Below are 22,517 nucleotides of genomic sequence, written 5' to 3'. Positions count from 1 at the left end.
GTCAGGGGGAGGGGTGGGGACTTCCTCAGAGAGACAGTCATCACATTTTATGTGAAAAACATGTACATTTATACCTTTAACCACAAGTGACCACTCTCTTTACAGGTTTCATGTGAAAGAACAAGAGCAGGGAGTGAGCTACAAATGAACGATTGAGAGACAGTGTCACGATGAGGCAAGACCGAAACAGAAGGTATTGAGTCATCCTGAATGTAATGTGGTGATGTCTTGTATTCTCGCTGGAGTTGTGACCAGTGATTACACTTCCTAAGTTCATTAGAAAGAGGAAGCTCATTTGAATGAGCATGTTACATACAGCAACAACATGCAGCTGTACAAATTCAACATAGTGCACAACAAGCCAACATATATGAAACAAAGTTTATTCTTTATTTTACATATCTGTACATAAACATCTTTCCTCAAATAAAGTTTCTGAATACAATAGGATGAAAACGATATTAACACACTTATTCATTTAAAATGACTTGTGTCAGAAAATCAACATTCACAAAATGTTGAAGAGCAATTAGAGTGAACGTATTACCAAAAGCTACGACTCCACTACAAGGCAGGCATGTTTCCTTTACACTCTTTTAGCACCTTCAAATAAACATTTCTCAGTTGAAAACTACCATTTGTGCAGAATAAAAACAGGTCAACTTTGAAATACTTTAAAATTACTGTCCAACTTAAAATGGTCTGAAGAAGTTAGTTTTCCATCTTTTTTTTATACAATGTTGTTTCTTTTTTCTCATGAATGACTTTCTACTAAAGTTTTCACTATTATTTTATTTTTTTCCCACAATTTTTGCATTTGAACAGTTATAATTTAGTGGCGAATGTAGAAAGTTAAAAAGAAACAATAGCAAAGCAAGGCCGATCACTGCACAGGAAGCTGGGGACAGAATCCATGACAACACACAATCCTCTTCTCCCACGAAGCAGGAAGTGCTCCTCCGTCCTTAGCGCTGGGAGAAAACCACAGAAGCAAATGAAAGAGTGGCCCTCTCCTGTGCTGCTTCTACCACTTAAGTCAGTGGGTTGGACAGTACGGTAGACAAGGGGGAGACAGGGAAGCAGTAAGGAGCAAAATACTTGGGACAAGCGGGAAGGTTTAGGATCGACACAGGGCATAGGTGGAATGGCCGAAGGGAAAAAGTCTGGTCTGGAGCAGGGGCTAAGCTTGGCAGAGGGGAGAAGGGTGGAGCTGGGTGGGCATTTTATTTGGATAGGGTCCTCTCAGCCAAATGTTTCTGCTGGCTCTCAGCATGCCTGGAAAATAGAAAGGGAAAATACGGTAATTTAAAGTCTAATGATACTGTATATTTTTCTTATTGTGAGTAAATCCCAAGAAAAGACTAAAACCAACCCTGATACTAACAAGTATTGTCTGTGTAGCTAAAGCCTATGGTAGCTTTTTCCTTTCCACTGCTGTCCAGAAACTTTTAAAAACACAAGTGTGCCACACTGTTGTTTTGGGTGATATATTCTTTTATTGCCATGAACATGGGCACTGTGCTTTATTTTGAGTCAGTACCAAAACAACAATACTGCTGCCCTAAGTGCTCACTGGTGGGCTAAATATGCAGATGAACAAAGCTAAAAAATGCACAATTTTCTCCTGTTTGAGTAATGTATGTTAAAGGGGAATGCCACATTACATTTTATACACTGAAGTCTGTTTACAGATCTTAGGAAGTAGCCCTGCATACGTGGAAAAGTTTTTGTGGCTCCAGAGGAAGCTGCTAGAAGTCAGAAAAGTAGCATTAAGTAAGCAATGTCACTTAGGTCAGGGTTGTTTGGGGCTGAAAATGAAAAAGGAAAAAAAATTCTGGGCTGTGGAATTAGACACAAGTGAACTTACCGGGCCCCTATAGCCTGCTTCTTGTCTCTGCTTGAGGCTTGTGGTTTGAGGCTACATTAACCGCTATCAGGATGACACACCAGAATCTCTGACTGAACTGTTGGTGGTCGAGTTGAATTGTGGGTAATGGAGGAAAAATGTGTAAAATAAAAAATACCTGTTTCTGCTGCATCAGTTTTTCCTTACTTTTCATTTTAAACTGTAAATTGTGTGTCACAGTGTTGTAGAAGTGCAATGCTAAATCAATGCTGTGCTCTTTTAAAAACTACAGTCCCCAGCTGTTTTAGGAAATCACCTAGTCTTAAAAAAAAACAACAAAAACAACAACAACAAAATTGAAACTATATATTTCTTAATTATGTTTAAATATTTACATTTTCAGTAGGAACAAATAGGCTTGAGGCTGAGAGGCAAAGAAAGGGTAGGAAAGAGAGATGGACTAACAATGTTGATTTTGGTCTTTTTTCATTAGATCTTGACAACAACAAAAATATAGACTAACTGTTCTCATGTTATTCTTGACATTTTTTTTCCCAATTCTCACTCACAGACAAGAGAATTAATAATGGTAAATGCAGTGAATAAGTTCCTCAGTAACTGCCTCATCACCTGGTGAGGTCCTCTATGTCAACCAGCATGGCATCTTGCTCCATGTGTAGTTCATCTCGGATCAGCAGTAACTGTACAAGTTCCTCATTCAGGCCTGGAGTGGTAGATAATATGAAGAATATGAAGAATTAAAATGATGTCAGGCCACAGGCGTATCACTATGACAAAAGAGAAATGTGTCCACATCATATTTACAAGATCATAACACACGTTTTTTTGAGCCTCGTCAATGGATGGATTTGAAATCCACATGAAATACTGGATGCGACCAGCTAACATCTCCCACGACGAGTTAATAAAGTAGCCTCACAAAGCCATTGAAAGCATTATGAATATTCACAGTCAGACCACACATCGGTTGTGGTTGTTTTCAGATCACATGTTTCAGCTATTGTTCCTTCAGTTTGGCAAGAAAATATAAATCACATACACAAGAGATTTTGAGGGGAACGTCTGTTTTGTAAGTAAAAACTAGCTCATCATTTTGGACTTGTGGGGATTTTTGTAGCTGTTTTATGTAAGATGAGAGATTATTCATCACAAAGTAACAGGATCAATGATGTGTACAGTGTGTTAACAGTAAATGCTCAGGGGAAGCTGTCAACTGGTAAAGTTCTTTGAACTGACTAACATATATAAAAGTACTTTCACATCCACTAAAAATCGTAGGGGTCAGTATGCATGTGCATGTTTTTCCCCATTTGCTGTCTTGCTCATTTCTGCAATTGAAAGTAGAGGTCAGTGTCTGGAGTGTGTATGTACTGCACTGTGCACGTATGTGTGTATGTGGCCAACTCACTCTCAATCTGGGAGTGCAGGTCATTGACTATAACCTGGAGCTGACCCAGTGTCATGTCTCTCAAGTCGGTGGGCTTCAGGCTTCTTTTCATTAGACACTCACTGATGTGAGGCATGTGTGGAAGCTGCCAAAAGACACACAGTGACACGGTATAAGAAAAAACACATCAGACACACTGTTCTCTCTATCAGGAGGTTGAGACCTTCTAAGATGGATGAAAGCAAGATTTAGTAACAAGAAAAAAACACAAGGAATACATTTAAAGGTGTTTGTGTCAAACAATTTAAATTAGAATAAGAAACAAAATGAATTCAGAAATGTCCTACACTGCATCTAGGCTATATACAAGTAATGGTAGTGATAGAGTTCTTAAATGATTCGGTGAGCTGTATCCACTAAAACATTGGTTGACTGACAGAAACATTGATCAATAATTTTAAACAAATAAAAAAAATGGGCATCCTTCACAGTTTTCTGTTATTTTATACGAAACAGCTAATCTATTCACTGAAAAAGAATAATCAGCTAGTTATTTGGTAATGAATATAATTGCCAGTTGTAGTTCTAACTTTGCTGAGATATGGTCAAAAGCCAAAATTGCATGAATTATCAGCAGAATAAATGCAGTCAAACTGAATCAAACTGTCAATCAGTCAAAACCTGGTTTTGAGATTATTTACAATTTCCTTCGTTGCTTTTTTCTTTGTTTTTTTTTTCTTTTCAGTCACTTTCTGTCTTCTGATAACACCCCCGACGAAACTAAAGGGAATATCACTTTTTCTTTTAGGAGGTCAGCACCCTGCATAGGGAGATTGTAAAGTTTGGGGATTTCAAGAAGGTGCTGCTGTTTGGTCATAAACAGGTTTACAGTGTTTTATACAAATAAACAGCACATGAACTCAGTGACCAGAGGCCAGCAGTGATACTGCTCGTAATGAGAGCACAAGGTACACAACAGAGTGGAGAAACATGGTTAATTTTACTTTACATCTCTTCTTAAATTTAAAATGATTGCTCTTTTCCCAGAACGCCTTTAAATTCCCTAGTATTTTACCATTTAAGATAAAATCCCACACATCTACAGCTGTGAAAACATTATGCAATCACAGAAAAAGATGAAGTGACAATAAAAGGTGAGAAATTACACATTGTTTCCCTGTGAGAGAAAATTATGAACTTCCATGTAATGCAGTGGCTTGGAGTTGTATTTGTGCCAATTACTGTATTATTCGATGCCTGAGAAAATTTGGCTCCAGACTGTACCTTTTATTTTTCAGTTTTACCCTTAATATTTAAGGCTTTTAAAACTGAAACACAAGCAGGTAATTTGCTTTTCGATTACCTGATTATCCCTCTGTCAACACTCCAACCAGTCTACATTCTTTCCCTTTTCCTTCAACACCCATTTCTCTTTCCGTACTACTTTCATCTCCGGTCTTGACAAAGAGTAGGTGAGAAAATGTATCACACTTTGCGTGTGTGGCCATCTGGCTCTTCTCACTCTTTGTGTCACTCCTCTTTCACTTTCACATTGGCACTGATGCAACTGTACTTGAGGCTGTGACGTGTCAGTTTCAGTTTCATGAGTCGTAGCTGGGCACAAAGCGGTGACATGTAGAGAAATGTGATGTCACTAATTGATGGGAAGAGTTTTAGACTTGACTCAAAAGGCTACTCTTCTGACCACGGCGTGAGTTTCTGTGGTAGCACGATGATACTACTAATTACAAATGTTCAATACCAGCAAACAAATCTCCAGCTATGAGTCGGACAAGGAACTACACTATTCTCTGAATGAAGTTAACAGACTGAATAGAGATTTTACCATAGAATCTAAATCTCTCCCCCTCTTTTCTCTTACTGATTTTCTCGCTTTCCCTCATTGTTTCTGTTTATACAGATTTAGGAAAACCCACACTCCCAGTACACACACACAGACACTGGAATACAGGCTAACTGTGCTGCCTGAAGTCCCATTCTTTGCCCTTGACAAAAGGACAGGACAATCCAGTTTAGTTGGAAGTGAGCTAAAATTCCAGTAGACTAAAACACTGGCTCCTGACCTTTTAATCTGATGTAATCCCCCAAACTCTTTATCAGATGAGCTCACACACATTTTCATTGATAAACTCCAAATGTGTTACTATCATTTTTTTTTTCCCACAATTGAAATGTTAATGTTTATCATGGGGGGACCTTTCAGTCATTTATCCATTACTTACAGTAAATTATTTCTTTGTTTATCTTTCTCTTACTTTTAGCTAATATTTTAACAGTTAATTTAACAGTTAGTTGATTTTACCAAATTTCAATTTCAGTGTTGAGCTGACTATTCTAATCATTTATCCATTGCTTTTAGCCAACTGTTTTGACTTCTCACCTGCCAACCAGCACGTATTAAATTACTCTTGATCTACTCCACAATCTTTCCACCTATCCCCATGGCAGCTCCAGAACTACCCCCTGGTTAAGAATAACCGTTCCAGGAAAGTATTTAGCACATGTAATGACGGCAGTTTAATAGATCTCTGGTGTTGTGGACATTGCAGGTGTCTGTAGCCTTAATACATCTTAATATTCACTGTATGTTCGGCCTGAATGTGACAGTGATGTCTTCTGACTGCTGAGCACTGCGACATCCCTAAACACTGAAGTCAATGCTTTTTGCTGCATGAATTATAGATGGGCCTGGCCGAGCTGCCCTTCTCTTCACTGAATAAGTAAAGCGGTTCTGCCTGCAAGTCCGAGTGGAATTATGGTGTGTGTAAGCCTCACAGTGTAGGTGTGTTGGTGCGTGTGCCTGAAGAGGCAGTGAGGCAGATAAAAATTGATGAAATAATGATGAGCACGGTCGTCATCACCTTCCTTCCTCTAAACGGGGGCAGAGGAAGAGAGTGAACCAGGGACAACATAACCTGTTACACTATCCAACACTCATATGTTACCGAAACACTACCCACCCATCTGTTCTCACATACGTTGACTAATGGATCACATGCTGGACTTTTGTTAATACAATACAATATGGAGAAAATTTTAATGTCATATGACACATATTGACTAAGATATGCCTCATATTTTGTCCCAAAACCCTTTTGTTCTATCTTAAAAATCTTGATAAAGATGATGATGCCTTCATGATTTGTTTCCATTACAGGCCAGTGTAAGCTGTGTCAGAAAAGTGTCAGTGTACTGTGCTACCTTATCACTGGCATAAAGTATTGGTTATTTCAGTTACAGTCTCAGGGGCTAATTTCAAAACCTTCTTCTTAAGTTATTATCACAATTCTAACAGAATATCAAAAAGTTACTCCAGCAAAAAGAGTCATACTTGCTGTGTAAGGTTTTTGGTTTTGCTTTAAAACTATCATCAGGAGTGGGTAGAGGGAACAGCAGTTAATGGACACTACATTAATTAGGTTGATAATGTAACAATGTCTACACTCCATGTAAAGGAAAATCATTTATCATCAATACAGAAAACACTGAAATAACTGATCAGAGTGAAGAAACCTTTGCCATTAGCTATTAGCAGATATACTATACACCTTCTCTGAACAGGACAAAAAGAAACTGGAGTTGATGAGAGCACTGGTTGTTGTAATAAATACAGCATACTGACAGCCTTTAAAACTGAGCCATCATCAGCGTCACTGATGCATCTGAGGAATCAGCTGGCACACCTGATATTTTGTTGGTGATGATGGTTTTAAAGCTGCGATAACTGATTTTTTATTATTAAATTAGATGTAAACACAACACTAACATCATCAACTTTTAATCCATATGACAAACTTGTAGGCAAGCTGTATGTTTACACATCCAGCAGATATGGAGAAACATTATAATTCATATCATTGTGTTTCTGGCAGCTATGTGAATGTAACTGTTTGGTGGGTTAGGGTTAGGTGCTGGTCAGGCAGCATAAACAAGTCATTTTGGAGTTTTCTTTCCTGCTATGAAGCTGAAGTGAACCACAGAGTCTGGAAAATAACTGTCTTTGTTCAGCACAATGAGCTACCCCTTTCAAGCGATCCATTGTTAGTATAAAAACACTGAACTGCTTAAGTAAATCTGAAAGCTTGAAGCAGCAAATATACTTCCTCCTTTTCTTCTTACGCATTTTAAATATTAATAAATCTTCTGCTTCCACTGTGTCTATTTTGTGTATAAAACTACATATATACAAAACTACACTGGCCCTGGTCGCTTCATCTCAAGTGACTTCAAAGAACACAGCAGTGATCCAGAAAACTGGCCAACTGGCATTTATGTGTTAAGTTGCCTTTAACAGTCAAAGGCAGAATCGAGTTTCTGGTACTGACCAGGTCGGCCACTGGTGACTTCTTACGATTCTGTTTCTCCACCTCCACCTGCATCTTGGCCATGGGTTTGGCCATCGCCAGGGCCAGTTTCGCTTCTGCCTGCAGCTTCTTTTGTCGACTCAGGAAGTCCATGTCCTCCAGAGACTCAGAGTCATCCTCTGTGGTGTCCCTGTCCGAGTAGGACGAACTCTGCTTGGACTGTGGGGAGGAAGAGGGAAGAAATGACAAGCATTGCAAGGTGGAATAAAATAAGTAGGAGACAGTGAATGGAATAAGAAATGAAGAAGGAAAAAATAGTATAGTAAAGGTAAGAGAAAAGGGGCAAGAATGAAGTAAGGAAAGAGAAGAGGATAAGAAAGACCAGGTCAGAGGATTAATGTTTCTGTATTTTTCATCTTTTTCCTGTGTAGATTTTACACACTGACAGGAACATCCCGTTGTTGAAATGTGAGGAGAGCAAGGATGAACATGTAAGGAGATGATAATTCTCTCTTTCTCCCCCCTATTTCTGTTAAATGTGTCTCAGGCCGACAGCAGGTTAATGTGGCCAGTCATCCATGGCCTTGGTGAGCGTATTCCAATTCACCTCTCATTTGCTGCCTGTGAATTGGTTAACAGGCCAGAAAACTTGAGAAAAGATATTCATAAAGCAACGAAACCACCAGCTACTGTATCTCTGTGATTCATAGTGAATACATTGTCCATTTCAGTGTTATCATTCTTGTTCTGTCTCAGTCTCGCTTTTACACAGTCAGATCTTTACGCGTTCACACCTTCAGTTCTGTATATCATAACACAGCTTTCATAGTGAAAATTCTTTCATTATTGAATTCTGGAGAAATACTGTAATAACTCTGCATGTGCTTCAAAAGGCACACGTGGGCATCAGTGCTTACCATGGGGGACAGAGGTGTGTCCAGACTGGTCTCTGTCTTGCTGTCATCTGCATCACTGTCCTTGTCGCTGCCGCTGTCATTGACAAAACAAATTTGGAGGTTCATCCCGCTCTGCAGCCTGCAGGGAGAGACAGAGATGGGTTGAAAGAGCGGGAGACGTGTTAATATTAGCATAAATGCAGAGAAGAGTCAAGTCAGTTCAATGTTAGCTGCTTCTGCTGTAATTGACTCAGACCTGGGTCAAAACTGACAGGAATGTCAAAAGAACTGCTGCTAATACAACTGACCTAAGGTGAGTTCAACAAAGTGCTTTGCCTCAATAAAGGATTTTGAGTGCTGTGAATATACGTACTGTACAATAGTGAGTTGAATCGAAAATGAGTACAAACTAAAGAAAAAGAAAGAAATTCCTAACAGAAACTGGTTTTATCACCAGAGCAAAGTGGCAGCTAAAGATAAAATTAGAAAGGGTTAGTGTTTTTAATCATCTCCCCTCTTCTCTCCAATATGGATCGATCAAGGATACCTCTGGTAGGTCTGTTCCAATCTACCTGGGACTAGTGGGGGGGGGGGGGGGGGGGTATCACTAAGTGCAAGTCCAGCCGACTGTAGATCAATAATCTGCTTATTCAATGCAGTAATTAAAAACAGAGCTGATTGATTACACAGAATAGATCCAGTCACTCCAAATTAAAACAGGACCTGAGTGGTCGATTGTTTTTTTTTTTTTTTTTTGGTAGAGGCAGCATCAAAAAGCTGCCTGTAAATTGAATTTAATAGATTGTAGGGGCCTCTAAAGTGTCTACTGACTTTCTTTGATGACAAGAAAGTGATAAAGTGTTGCTTTTAACATACAGTGTAGAGGCTGACTGATAAATCACACAATATAAACTTAGGGCAGATATATATATAGCATTGGTGAATATGTCAGTTGATAAGTAGCAAGAAATGCATGGAAATGCCGAAGAGATGTTTGAGGTAATTTAGAAACTGTGCTTCCATCACATAGCGTGTCCAACTGACAAGTTGTGAAATGTAAAATGTCTCACTCTGGCTCTAATAACAGGGTGTTTATGACTTCCCATCTCAAACAAGGGTATCATATTTTCACACAGTACTGTCATTTAAATATTTCTTTGAAAGCATCAATGAAGCATTAAGCACCGCAATCAGTCATTAATTTGCGACAGCAAAATTGAGAAATCCACATGGCTAAAATAACAAGAATACAAAGAAAACGTTTACAGAACATCTAGTTCCAGTAAGGTACAGTGTAGGAGGTGGTAGCAGTGTGTGCAAATTTGGGAAGTCACGAGGGCTGATTATATCTGGCTCATTGACACAGCACAAATCCTCTCTGCTTCCTGTCATTCTTTAGTCCTCCTGTCTTGTCTTGAAAGTTTACCATGACAGTAAATCTGGACTTTTAGAGTTAAACCGTATAGTCTCTTTTTCTTTTGTAAAACCTTTGTAACACTTCGGAATTTCAGGTTCTTTTGACATTTAGCTACTGCTCTTATATTTGTTTAGGATTTCCATACAGTACATCCTTCTTCAGGACCACAAAAAATACAAGCAAACCAAAATCTTGTGTTTTCCGAGCACCAGTCACATGTTGACTGGTTAAAAAAAGAGGTAATATGACAGAGATTAGAGATCTTACCGTGAGGACAGGCTGGGTTTGCCACTCTTGCTGCAGCTGGTGTAGATGCCGGGCCCATCATCAAAGAAACTGCCCAGGGCCAACTTCTGCCTGATAGACTCCCTCTCATTCTTTTGGGCCTGCAACAGGAGATTAACAAGATTAGGTCATTTACTTATGATCTTTTTGGTGATTAATGCTGTAGTTTCACAATGAGGCCAGAAGTCAGGGTTCAGCATGGTGGGGATTAGGTATCTTCCTCATAGATCCTTCATCAGAATGGATGCTGGCACCTTAAACCCAGGTACTTATATATAGTTTCCTGGCATGTTAGATCACCCTAACACCCTCCTTCCCCACGTGACTGCACAAATAGAAACACTGTTACCCTGAGCACTTTCCAACAGCCAAGTGCAAGTATATTAATAGCGGCAACCTCCTCCTCTTAATTTGCAGTAAGAGGTTCGGTGTTATGTTAGCAAGCTCTGATACAAAGTGATGAGAAAAGAAAAAGCAAAATGTGTGAAATGTCTAGGTAGGGATCATTACAAATTGACATTACCAGTATTCACCAGCAGGTGTTGCTGTTTTTTCAGTTAACACACAAAAAGTAGGTCTTCTCCTACAGGACACACACAGGATTAAGTTTACATATGGTAAAGTCCAGAGGAAGAACAGTAATAGCTGTTTCATATATGCTTCAATCTTCAAGAATCCCAACATTAAACATTTCCAGAGTAACTTTCACTTGGCCTCTACCCAATCATGAATTCCTAACCCAGCACAGCCACAGCTTAAACAGTGCTTCACACATACTCACACACACCAGTCCGCACAGGACGTCTTGTCTGTGCTGACAGTGTGTGAACACATCCAACTGAGGTGCAATCAATTAATGAGTGACTCAGACTGATTCTGATCAAATGAGAAGAGTTAAATTCTCAGAAGCACCTTTTGCACATGCTGCCGTTGCACAGAAGCATTAGAGCTTTTTCATTTTCTATCATTTGATCTAAGAATCTCCCTTCAAAAAGCATGAAGGTGTTGCATGAAGGTTAAAAATACTGTGCTTTGACAACATGGGACTATATCTATACTATAAATTTGGGTTTAATTACCTTGAATGATGGGCATCGGTTAACATGAGGCATCTGTGCTTGTTTGGTTACTGGGCCATCTGTATTATTAAGCACCAAGCCAGAGGAAATAACAATCATTTAATGTAGACAACAACATTATCTTGTGACACCTGGAGGGAACGACTGGTTTATTTTAGTTTTGAAAGTTTAATAAAAACGTAAAAGTGTAAATAGACTGTCTGATGGCCTAAATGTTAAGTCATGTTTCTCTACTTTCACTATCAAATAAAAACAGGCCAAAAAAGAGAGTAGAATCAATAAGAGAAGGTGGTGAGAAAGAATGCCAGTGGAGTTGGCCTGAAGTGTAACCTCTATCCCTTCCCTTCTGGATCTATCTCTTTCCCATTATTGCACTTACTCTCCTACAAATTTTCCACCTTTCTCAGATTTCACTGTTCCTCACATTATTTTTCCGCCTGATTCAGCCGCACCAGTCATTTGTCTTGATCTCTTTTCCTCACTATCCCCAATTCCATTCATCTTCTTCCATTCCCACTTCTCTTCTTCAGCCTCAGGGCTCAATGATTCTTCCATCGAGCTATCTCTGCAGTTCATTCTGTTCTTCTCACTCTAAATCACTCATCACACCTTCACCTCTCTCCCACTCATTTCTCAACTGCTTCACTCTTTCCTTTCCTCTCTTTCTGTCTGTCTCTCTTGACAATGTGCAGGCGTTGGTGAGAGTGCCTACACCAAGGACAAATTAACATAATCCCACTCCACACAAGAGCCTGCAAGACGCATTTGGCACCACCAGCACACACACTGGCACATAGAGGAGCAGACCTGGCACTGCTCCTTTGTGTGTGTGTGTTTGAAAGATTGCCTGGGGAGTCAAGATGAACACACTTGAGAGTTTCAATTCACTGCTTCAAAGGCGCAACAGCAGCCTGTGTGGTACAGTGCAGGTCAAACACATTTATGTACACGTATATCACTCACACAAGTCTGACTACAATACAGATGACACACTGTCAGTCAAGATACTGCACTGAACAGCTCCTTCAGGCGAAGACGAAAACCAGAAGCAACAAGTCGACTGAGCACTGTTAACAGTTTTTTTCCCCTCATGTGTTGAAGGTTGAGAAAAAACAAAAATCTGGGCTGTGCTGAGATGCGGGTGGGAATTGAGTGTGACACATACAGGAGAGGCCAGGGCACGTTTTGTATCAGGATACTGAGTAATCAAACAGCATCGGCATCAGCATAAAGTTTACAGCTCCGTTTCAAAACGGCTTGCAAGACCGCGCACATACTCTCTGCTAGAAGTTTGTGTGTTGATATGCTGATGTAAAGACGTACAGTGGTTTAACCTTTAGTAATTTAACTTAAATGTTGGTTAATGTGAGGATAATCAAGCTTACATCTTCAGCTAGGGATCATAACTTGTTCATTAACAGTCTGAGTCATCAGTTTCACTAGCCCATTCAAAAATTAAATATGAGGCAGAGCACAGAGCATATGCTGCTGCATTGACTTACAATGAAAAGCATTTCACCCACACTGCCACAGGCAAGTTCATCAGCACTCAAGGACAAACTAATGTGTAACTGTCTTTGGATAATATTTGTGATTTATACGACTGCATAAAGCTGCTCACGACACACCAAGTCTTAACAAAGGGCTAAATATGAACTTTACTATTTACACTTCAAATCAGGGTGAAATGGTTTGCATCTACCATTGGTTAGACTGGTAACTGGTTGATCACATGATTAATGATTATTTTCATTATCGATTAATCTACAGATTATTATCTCTATAAAATATCAGCAACCAGTTTATCTTCCCAAGGTGAAATCTTTAAATGTCTTGTTTCATCCAGAAAAGTTTTGGCATTTGTGATTGAAAAATTATTGAAACATTTATCAACAAAGTTGCTTTTTTTTTTTTTTTAAGAATTAATTAATTGAAAGTTTCAACTCTCAATTAAATCCTTACAAACTAGTCAGGATGCACTGTCATGATAAGTGGGGAAAAACTCTCACGTACCACAAGTCAAAAGTGATCAGTGGCCTGCAGCTGAATTAACTTGTAGGACACCATCTCTGCATCTCACAGCTGCCTGACAAAACACCTTCCTCCCTTTGTATCTTTGAATAAACATCATGTTGTACAGCAAGTTTGTGTTGTGTGCTTCTGTGTGTGCCTGGGTGGGCTGTGTGTGGTATAAGAGTCATCATGGCGGCCCTATAAAATATTTACAAAGGTGTGGAATTTGCCACTGAGAGGTGAAGGTGCGAAATGGGTAGTAAACACATGCCTCTGCCTATCTTTCCTTTTCTACACACTTCTTTTATCATCCATACACGTAGCTCACCTTCTAACTAACTTACTTGGGTGAATTTTATGTAAACCTTGCATGTCACTGACTGGGATTACACAAACTTTCTGTTCTTTTGATTGGCTCACTCACTCAAATTGTCATTAATAAGATGTTATCGTAACCCTTTGTGCACTTGGCAATTTTTCCCACTGCAGCTTCATATAAAATCCAATAAAATCCTGAGATGTTGCATTATCTGAATGCCTGTTTCCACATGATGATGACATGGAAAATTGCTGGATCCATTACATTAACACTGTGGGAAAGAGAGTAGAGAGAGAAAGCAAGAGAGACAGCAAGAGAGAGAATGAGTGATAATCCTAACCACCTCCTTCATTTCCTGGCCTTGAGCAAAGAGCCGTCACTGTCCAAATTAGATTGGGGCGAACACAATTGGGCTAATTTGTGTTTTTCCTCAAATTCACCAAGCAATTTCCTCTACTGAAAAACGCTCATTGACAAAGACATTTTCTCCTCCACTCTGCACTACAGCCACTCATCCGCAGGCCTAGAGGGTGATTTAGCCTTGGCAATGGACGACAGGGTGCTTGTTCTGAGCCCTCAAATCTTCCTTGAAAATCTATATTAGAGGAGGGAGAAGAATTTAATTATCTGTGCTAACAAACAGCATCCTCCCTCTGCCTTCCCCAAATTGCCGGCTCTTGTGGCCAGAAATTGTTTAGTGCTTAAGAGCTAAGATGTGTATAAATGTGGATGTGTGTGTGTGTATCTCTGCATGCCTATGGTTTTCTGTCCTCTGATTTCAGTCTCCTTTTTTTAGCATTCTTGCTGTCTCTAAATTTTGAAAAATCTGCTAAAATGAGAGGTCTTTTAAAATATGTCACCCCTTCATTTTTGAATATTTCTCTCTCCTTTCTTCTCTTTCCCTCCATTCCTCACTAAGTGCTTTCCCTTTTTCTGCACAATGGAGGCTTTTCACCGGCCAAGACCTCACTCCCTGGTTGGAGACAAGAACCCACTGTTCACACACAAGCACACACGTACATGCCAGGCCTTGTGAGCACAGGCTATGTGTCTTTTAAAGAATAGGAAGAGTGAAAGCATGAAATTACTGTGCACCTGGATCAAACTAAATGTGTTTGGAAAAACTGCATTTCAGAGAGCTTTTTATAGAGGTATGGTTGTGCTAAGTGTGCGTGTATGCATTTTTGTGTATGTGTGTGTGTGTGTGTGTTCCCGTGTTTTGGATATCTGTGTGTGGTACTGAGAATCCAAACAGGGACAGCTTCACTCTGATATGTTTTCAAGGCCTGACAGTGAGCTGCTGCTGAGCTCACAGCTCTACAAACAGATACAAGGTCGCTGTGTCTGCTGTATGTATGTGTTTGTGTGAGTGTGTGTTTTGACTGTGCCATGTAGCTTTACAGTTCAAACAGATGTCCTTGCTTAAATTGAACTAAAACTGCACTTGTACATATTTCTTAAAATATAGTCTAAAGTCAATATATAATCCATTGAAAAGAACAGATAAACATTTTGGGAAATGCATATATTTGTTTTGTTACTGATAGTTACGTTAATACCACTCTCTTGTCTGTATGCTTAACAACCGCAGCCATAAGTAGGTGAGTTCAGCTTAGGGTAAAGACTGGAAACAAATCTGCCAACCAGCACCTCTCACTGACTGATGTGCCATCTCGGTTGGTCAAACTATACAAAAACTTCTTTTTGGCTTTCTGGTGGGTTATGTGCAGAACTCTTTCTTGGCTGGGTGCAGTGAATTCCTAGAGGAGACTTCAGAAAGCTGCCTTGCAAACCCATGGTTACAAGACTCCAGGAAGGTGGTTGTGTTACCTTTGGACTGAGCCAGACTAGTTGTTTCCCCGTGTTTCCATTCTGACGAGGACCAGACATGTAGTAGTTCTATGTAACCAGTTTCAATCTTCTCATCTAACTCGAGAGCAAAGAAGTGTTTCCTAAAATGTCCAACTACCTTAAAGTATACACACTACATCCTACTACATACATAGTCTACATCCAGTCTGAGGAGGATAAAAACGCCTGTGTGTGTGTAAGACCATCTTCTCTTCCCTTGCTATCTGAGACCTGTCTGTCTAGGCAGTACAACATTCCATCCCAGATAAGGGACCTGACCTCTGACCCCTCATACAGTTCAGCTGCAGGTCAGTACAAGTCTGTTCCTGTCACTCAGATTGGGAGAGAACAACTCAGCAAGGGGTAGAGGGCTGTATATGAGTGTGTGCGTGGTGGTAAAAGAAGTGGGGGAGGGTTATGGTGGGATAAAGGGAAAAAAAAAGAAAAGGGGGGAGAAATACAAAGGGAGGGAGGAGAGATGGGGAGCATGAAGTGGGTTTAGACAGGACAATGGTTCTCCGAGTGACATTTGAGCTTCTCTCTACAACAAGGCCAGACTATGGATTTGTGCAGAAAGATACAGAGGAGGAATCTGCTTTTTCTCCCAGTGAAAGAAGCAGATTTAAGGATAAAAGCCTGGTTACCCACACCATTATGTCATAGCTTTGCCCCAAATATCTAAGCACTTCAATGCCCATACTTCCATATTTCAAGCATAACATCAGACTCAGCCTTTGAGGTGTATGACATAGCTGCACACAACCCATGAAACCCTATCAAAGGAACATGAAGAGATACACTTATTTACTTTCTAGCTGAGAGTTAGATGTTCAATAAAAAGCAGAGGCCAGCAGCAGGTTATCTTAGCTTAGCATAAAGACTAGGAACAGGGGCTAACAGCCAGTCTGCTAGTCCCCAACTGACACAAAATCTGCCGACCAGCTCTTTTAAAACTCACTAATTCACAAGTTAGACTTTATATGTTAAATCTGCAAACAAAAAACAAATGACATACTGCGGTATTTAGGTAGTTAATGTGCTGGGACCAGTAACTTTCTGAAGACTGGTGGTGTCTCTGCTTCTGGCCAAGAAAAAGTCCTACACATAACCCACCACAATTTTTTACACATCATTTTTACACATCAGTATGGATCAAACAAACAAGATATGACCTGTTAATTAGTGATCTTTAGAGTTGCTGGTAGATGAATACTGTTATCTCTGGACAGAGCCAGACTTCAGCATGCATTGGTTTCAGTTAATTCATGATGACTCATAACTATGGAATAAGACACATGCAAACATGACATTGTCCTTTACCTCTTTGTAGTCATCAGTGAGGCAGAGGCTGGACGCTTGCCTGATGACATCATCCACTCCACCACATCCATCCATATTATCCAGTGCCTCCCTCATCCCTCCCTCTCTGTCTTCCTGTCTTTTCCGTTCTACTCCTCAGTCAGTAGGTTAGTCCAGACCGACTCTTGAGGTTGGGCCAAGTCAGTACACATCTTATTCCCAGCCAACTCACTCTTACCATGGTCTGACACACACACACACACAAAAATCTACACGTCCAGTGGCTTGTCCTTCTCTAACATGTTGTGACACTGTTTCTCTTTCACTTCCCTGCACTTTCTGACTACTACTACTCTTTCCCTCTATAGGTTTCCTGTCTCTCCCACAGGACTGTGAAAGCACAATGGTCAGAGGTAAGGCCCCTTTAGACCCTCCCTGCCTTCCACCCTCTGGACAGGGCGGCCTCTCACAGCCAGAGAGAGAGGAGGGAGAGGGAGAAACTCACACTGGTGTTTTTTTCCGATTTAACGCCCTGACGTGAGGACAGCAGCTGCTCACCACCAGTTTGGAAAGACACACCTCAGAGATGGGATAGCAACAGTGTGTGCATGTTTATGGCACGGTACTACTATGTGTGTGTGTGTGTGTTTAGATGACACCCAGTGTGTCTGGAGCCTGGACACTGTCTCTCACTGTCTATATTTATTCTCCCTCTGTTACACCCAGGACTCTTTTCTAATTTTTTCCCCTTTTAAGCTTCCTAACCCGCTTATCTAGAATAGCTTACAATTCTGTGTGTGTTTGTGAAAGAGAGATTAACTTAAAATGTAGATTTTTAAGAAGGCAAAATGAATGTGAAAATCTTTGTGTTTATGTAACAGAGGAGGTAGTGTGCTCCCTTCCTGCTAAGGTAAAAATAGTGCCTGTCTGGACTCCAAAGCCAGCAGCCCCACAGCCTCAGCCAGCTGAATAAACTCTGACAGAGCACAATGGACCATTAGTCCGGCACACAAACACACACAAGTTTGCGTAGCTATTCTTGTTAGGACATTGGTTTGACCTCCACTCATTATAGACAGCTAGACCCAAACCCTAACCTTAACTATTATCAATTCACGACTAACCCTAATCTTAAAGTAACCTTGACTGGGGCCTCAGAAACAGTGTTTTGCCTCATCTGGACCAGGCTTTGGTCCCCATAAGGAATACTGATCCCAACAACGTCTTATACCAGAAAAGGTCCCAAAGAGGTAACCAAAACACAGACACGCACTTAAATCTAATTCTAACGTGAACCCTAAAACCAAGTCTTAACCCATAAACTTGTGGGGTCCAGAATTTTGGTCCCTACAAAGCTACTGGAGCCCACAAGTATAGTGGGTTCCCGTTTTTCGGACCCCACAAATATTGTAAAACAAGCCCACACATACAGAGTCACTCACTCACATATGTACACAGAGATTGCTTGTGCCTTGTATCAGTGGCTTACATTTTCAATCTGAGCTCTCCACGGTGTGTAATGATCTCATCTTTGACGTTATCGACCCATGACTCATATATTTGTCATAGCCGCCCAGACAGAAAATTATATCTACATATGGCTGCAGAATCACACTGCAGGGGAACATGACTTCACACAAACACAGACACACACACCATCAAGTGGTTACATAGAAAAATGATAGGCACGACAAGGAATTAGAAAACCATTACCACGCTGAAATGGAAATAAACTCATAATTTATTTGCACCTAAATAGGGAATCACATACATTTTTACTGTGATTAAACTGAATGCACATTTTTGAGTTTGCAACTAATGGATATTTCCTTCATTAATTAATCTGTTGATTATTTTTTGGTTAATTGCTTAACTGTCTGTGAAATGTCAGAAAACTGAAAAATAACACATTTCACAGTTTCCCAAAGCCCTTGGTGACATCCTCAAATTGCTTGTTCAGTATGACTAAGTCCAAATCCGAAAGATACATCAGTGTAAAATGAACAACAAATAAACAGAGAAAAGCAGAAAATTCATATATTATTCATATATTATTAGAGAAGTAAAAGAAGTTAAAGAAGAAGTAAAACTAATCATTCTGGCAATTATTATGCAGCCAGTTTGTGTTAAGACCAAATTAGACACTGATGTATTTAAGTAGGTTGGCTTATTAGATGGAAATGGGTTTTGTGGAAAATTATTTTTCAATTAATAAAAATAAGGTACTGAGAAAGAATTTCTTTAGTATTCATACTGAAACTGATATTATATTGGTAGTGGTATTGAGAAATTTCAAACAATACACAGCTCTAGTTGGGTGTCTGCACACAGGACATTTACTTCCTATTTTCTTTATTATTCATTCTGTATCTATATCACTGGCAATTTCTCTATTAACTACCAGTTGCCTGCAAATATTACTGATACTAGCATTACATATTCATCCCTGGTTATCTCCTGTTAATGCTATATTTAGCCTATTCACACACATATGGTTTGGTGCAAGGTTGGAATGAAACATGCATTATATCTGTCAAGCCACTGGAAACATAACTAGACTAAACTGAAACAATAGCCCTGTTATAAAGCTTGGAGAAATACACAAAACTTTAACCCCAACCTTATGTCGAGGGAAAGAGCGTCAAAAGTTAAACAGATTGTTTTTTTCCTTCCTTTAAGCCATCAAACCTCCACCTGCAGACAGCTTCAGAGGATGAATCTGGCTAAATAGTCAGAGATCTAACAGGAAGTCAGGGATATCAGATAAAAAATGAAATAGCCAGCCAAGGACAAAGGGGTACAGCAGAGATGAGAGGAGCAAGACGAGAGGGAAGAGACTGCCAAGTGATACTGATAAACATGAGTCACATGCATCTGTTACTCTGCTGAGAGAGAGAGAGAGTGAAAACAAGAACAACATGAGAAAAAGAATCAGAGATGAAGACAGTTGGCGAATAATGCATTTGCATGACACACACACACACACACACACACAGATACACACACACACACACACACACACACACACACACACACACACACACACACAAAGGGGTTAAATAAAAAAAAAAAAGGAAGTGGGTTTGATTCAGTGTTGATCCCTAAGGATTATGGGTAGAGTACGGCGAATTGTCTGGCTGTCTCCTGAATCCACCCACACTGGACTGCAGTTGGGGACAATACAGACAACACACAGACACACACATGCACACACACAAGCCAATAAAGCCGATGTTAGTTGTGAGCGAGAGCAGCGTGTTTGGGGCTAAAGGGTGGGGCACAGTCGGCCCCGCTGGTTCTCTGCTTCATTACTGAGGCTGACTTCATAGTGAAGGTGAAGTCACTGCTGATTCAAATGGGATAGGAGGGTGGGAGGGAAGGGTTACCTGGGTTACCTATGCACAGGAAGGCAGCAGCGGTAATCTTCAAACACCCACAAACACACTCACAAATATGCACACGGACACAGTTCAAGGGCATGTGGATACTTTCAGCTGTGTATCTGAGACACACACAAACTCACACACACACACACACACACAGGTTAATTCCTCTGGTGTAGATGATGGCTTGACAGTCGGGTCAGCTGACAGAGCGAGTGTGAGAGAGACATACACACACAGAAAAGCTTATTGTTCCAAGTGAACAGAGGGGGACTGTGGGAGAGAGGGTTCCTGGCACCTCCTGTAAGCTTGGAATCCAAGGCCAATGGCGCTGTGTGTGCATGTGTGTGTGTACATATGTTTGATACCAATGCACCTACACTTGCCCTTTTTATCAGTCCTACTCCATGTTTGTTTTTAAGTTCTATATTTGCAAACAGGCACATTGCTTCTTAATGTCAATGTGTAGGCTTGTGTGATACAGTAACAAGATCAGGTCCCATTTACTGACACATATGAAGGGAACGTTTGAGGCTCAGATCTGGTCTTATTTTGGAAAGAGGAGGAAAAGAAAGGGGGCAGCTACCATAGCAACGTGGTGAGAATTTCTCCATGGCAATGCTCTGTGTTCCAAACAAATTGGGCTGCTAAAGGAGCACGGGGCGGCCCATTGGGAAGTCCACTAACTCACACAGAGGCAAGTGTTCGAGGGAGCTGAAATTTTGACAAATTGTACAATATTAGGACAAAGTACACACTTGTCTTAAATGAGCAAGAGGCTTGCTGCACAGCAAAGGTGTGATACAGCAGACACAAATCCAGTGACCAAAAGTTTCATGTACATGTTATTTCTGTGTGTGTGTTACGGCAAGAATTGTTCTTATTCTTCCATCCAATGTTCTGTCTACACAGACTAATAAGGCTGATCATGTTCATTTTTCACATCTGACTAGATACAATTAGATATGACAATATTTTTTGTAATTAATCAGGTTTGTCCTGGTTAATTACAGTATAACCAGTTAAAGAAATAGTTCAACAGTTTTTTGGAAAGCCCATATTTGCTTGGTACAAGAATGAAATGGGAAGATTGAATTCAGTCTCAAGTCTGTGCATTTCAAAGTTCGGTTCCAAGCTGGAGATGGGACATGTTATGCGTTATATTTCCTGGCCAACTAGCTGTGTTTATAATGTCAGTATTTCCATAAACTGGGTTTATTACACACCCTAATTGATCATTTCTGCCATTGTAGCATGATCCATGAATGATATCTACTGTACTGCTAATCCTCATTTATAATTCATCAGGCCACTCCTCATATACTGTTACACTGACACTGGAGCTCTCCTACACCCCTCTCCAGTCAAGTGTGAAAAACTGCATGAGCTTGTAGTCAGAAATACACATAAATCCTCACACACGGTCACAAATACTGTGTGTGACAGGATTCAACCTTCAATCAGAGTTCACGAAGCCTTGGCAAGCTGACAGTTTACCTACAGCCCGAGATGACACGCTGCGTCATCACCCTCCTTCGCCCTCATGGTACTGCTGTGGCTGCTGACAGCAATACTGCACTGCAAGATTTATACATTTACATGAGGATCTGAAAACAGGATGACATATTGAAACCTCAGTCTCTAGTAAACACAGTGAGGAATTGTTCGCTTTTAGCTCACTTAACCACTAAATGAAATGAAGCACAGCAGGGAGATGCCCTCAGTAGATGATTGGTTATTCGTGTAATCTTTTGCTCTTTTTTGCCTCTTGGTTTATTTGCAAAATTGACAGGCATTAAATCAATAGATGGCTTTGGCTGACTATGGGTCAAGTGGTCGATTTATTGGCCCTCTCAGGGTCAGCCTATGACTTAATTGCCTAATGGCTTCTGACAGTAAGTGGAAGCCTGCCTCAAATGTTATGGGATGAACAAACAGGGAAGGGCAGATGCCTTCCGTGTTTCCTACTTTGTTTTAAACCTTCGACAGCTAAGAGATGGAGAACCACACCTTAACTAAAGCAGGAGAAAACCATGATGCCAATAACCAAAGTAGTGATCGCCCCAAGACATGGACTGTCCCAGGAGACAAAGACTGGGACAACACCCTGCCTATCTCCTCTCTTTTCCACTTTATCTGTTTACTCCTTGTCCATTTTATTCCCTTGTCAAACCCCTCATGTGTTCCCTCTCCACTATTCTTTCCCCCCTTGCCATTTGCTTCTTTCCATTTCTTGGTGCGTGCTAGTGTGTATTATATGTGTGTGTGTGTGTGTGTGTGTGTGTGTGTGTGTGTGTGTGTGTGTGTGTGTGTGTGTGTGTGTGTGTGTGTGTGAGGGGCGCTGTCTGCCTTCTGGTTGCCAGGTTACCAGTCTAATTGAGGGGCCTCTAGAGAGT

At 40.5% G+C, this 22,517-nt stretch overlaps 1 protein-coding gene across 6 annotated transcripts in view; it reads right to left on the bottom strand.

Moving 5' to 3' along the window:
• Window positions 1–378: 378 nt before the first annotated feature.
• Window positions 379–22,517, bottom strand: part of schip1 (schwannomin interacting protein 1) — a 190,599-nt gene continuing 168,460 nt past the window's right edge. For 5 of the 6 annotated variants that reach the window (XM_041046585.1, XM_041046587.1, XM_041046586.1 and 2 more), the window contains 6 exons: window positions 10,160–10,278; window positions 8,497–8,614; window positions 7,601–7,798; window positions 3,276–3,399; window positions 2,477–2,570; window positions 379–1,275 (listed from right to left, as the gene is read on the bottom strand). In XM_041046585.1, coding sequence (XP_040902519.1) covers window positions 1,224–1,275; window positions 2,477–2,570; window positions 3,276–3,399; window positions 7,601–7,798; window positions 8,497–8,614; window positions 10,160–10,278 — 705 coding nt within the window. In that variant the 3' untranslated portion in view covers window positions 379–1,223. Of the gene's footprint in view, window positions 1,276–2,476; window positions 2,571–3,275; window positions 3,400–7,600; window positions 7,799–8,496; window positions 8,615–10,159; window positions 10,279–16,759; window positions 17,146–22,517 lie in introns of those variants that run through there. The other variant, XM_041046588.1, reaches the window with a different exon arrangement.

Source organism: Toxotes jaculatrix, chromosome 9 (assembly GCF_017976425.1).
Source record: "Toxotes jaculatrix isolate fToxJac2 chromosome 9, fToxJac2.pri, whole genome shotgun sequence".
NCBI classification, from domain to species: domain Eukaryota; kingdom Metazoa; phylum Chordata; class Actinopteri; family Toxotidae; genus Toxotes; species Toxotes jaculatrix.
Note: the sequence above shows the minus strand (reverse complement) of the source record. Positions and strands in the feature narration are given on the sequence as shown.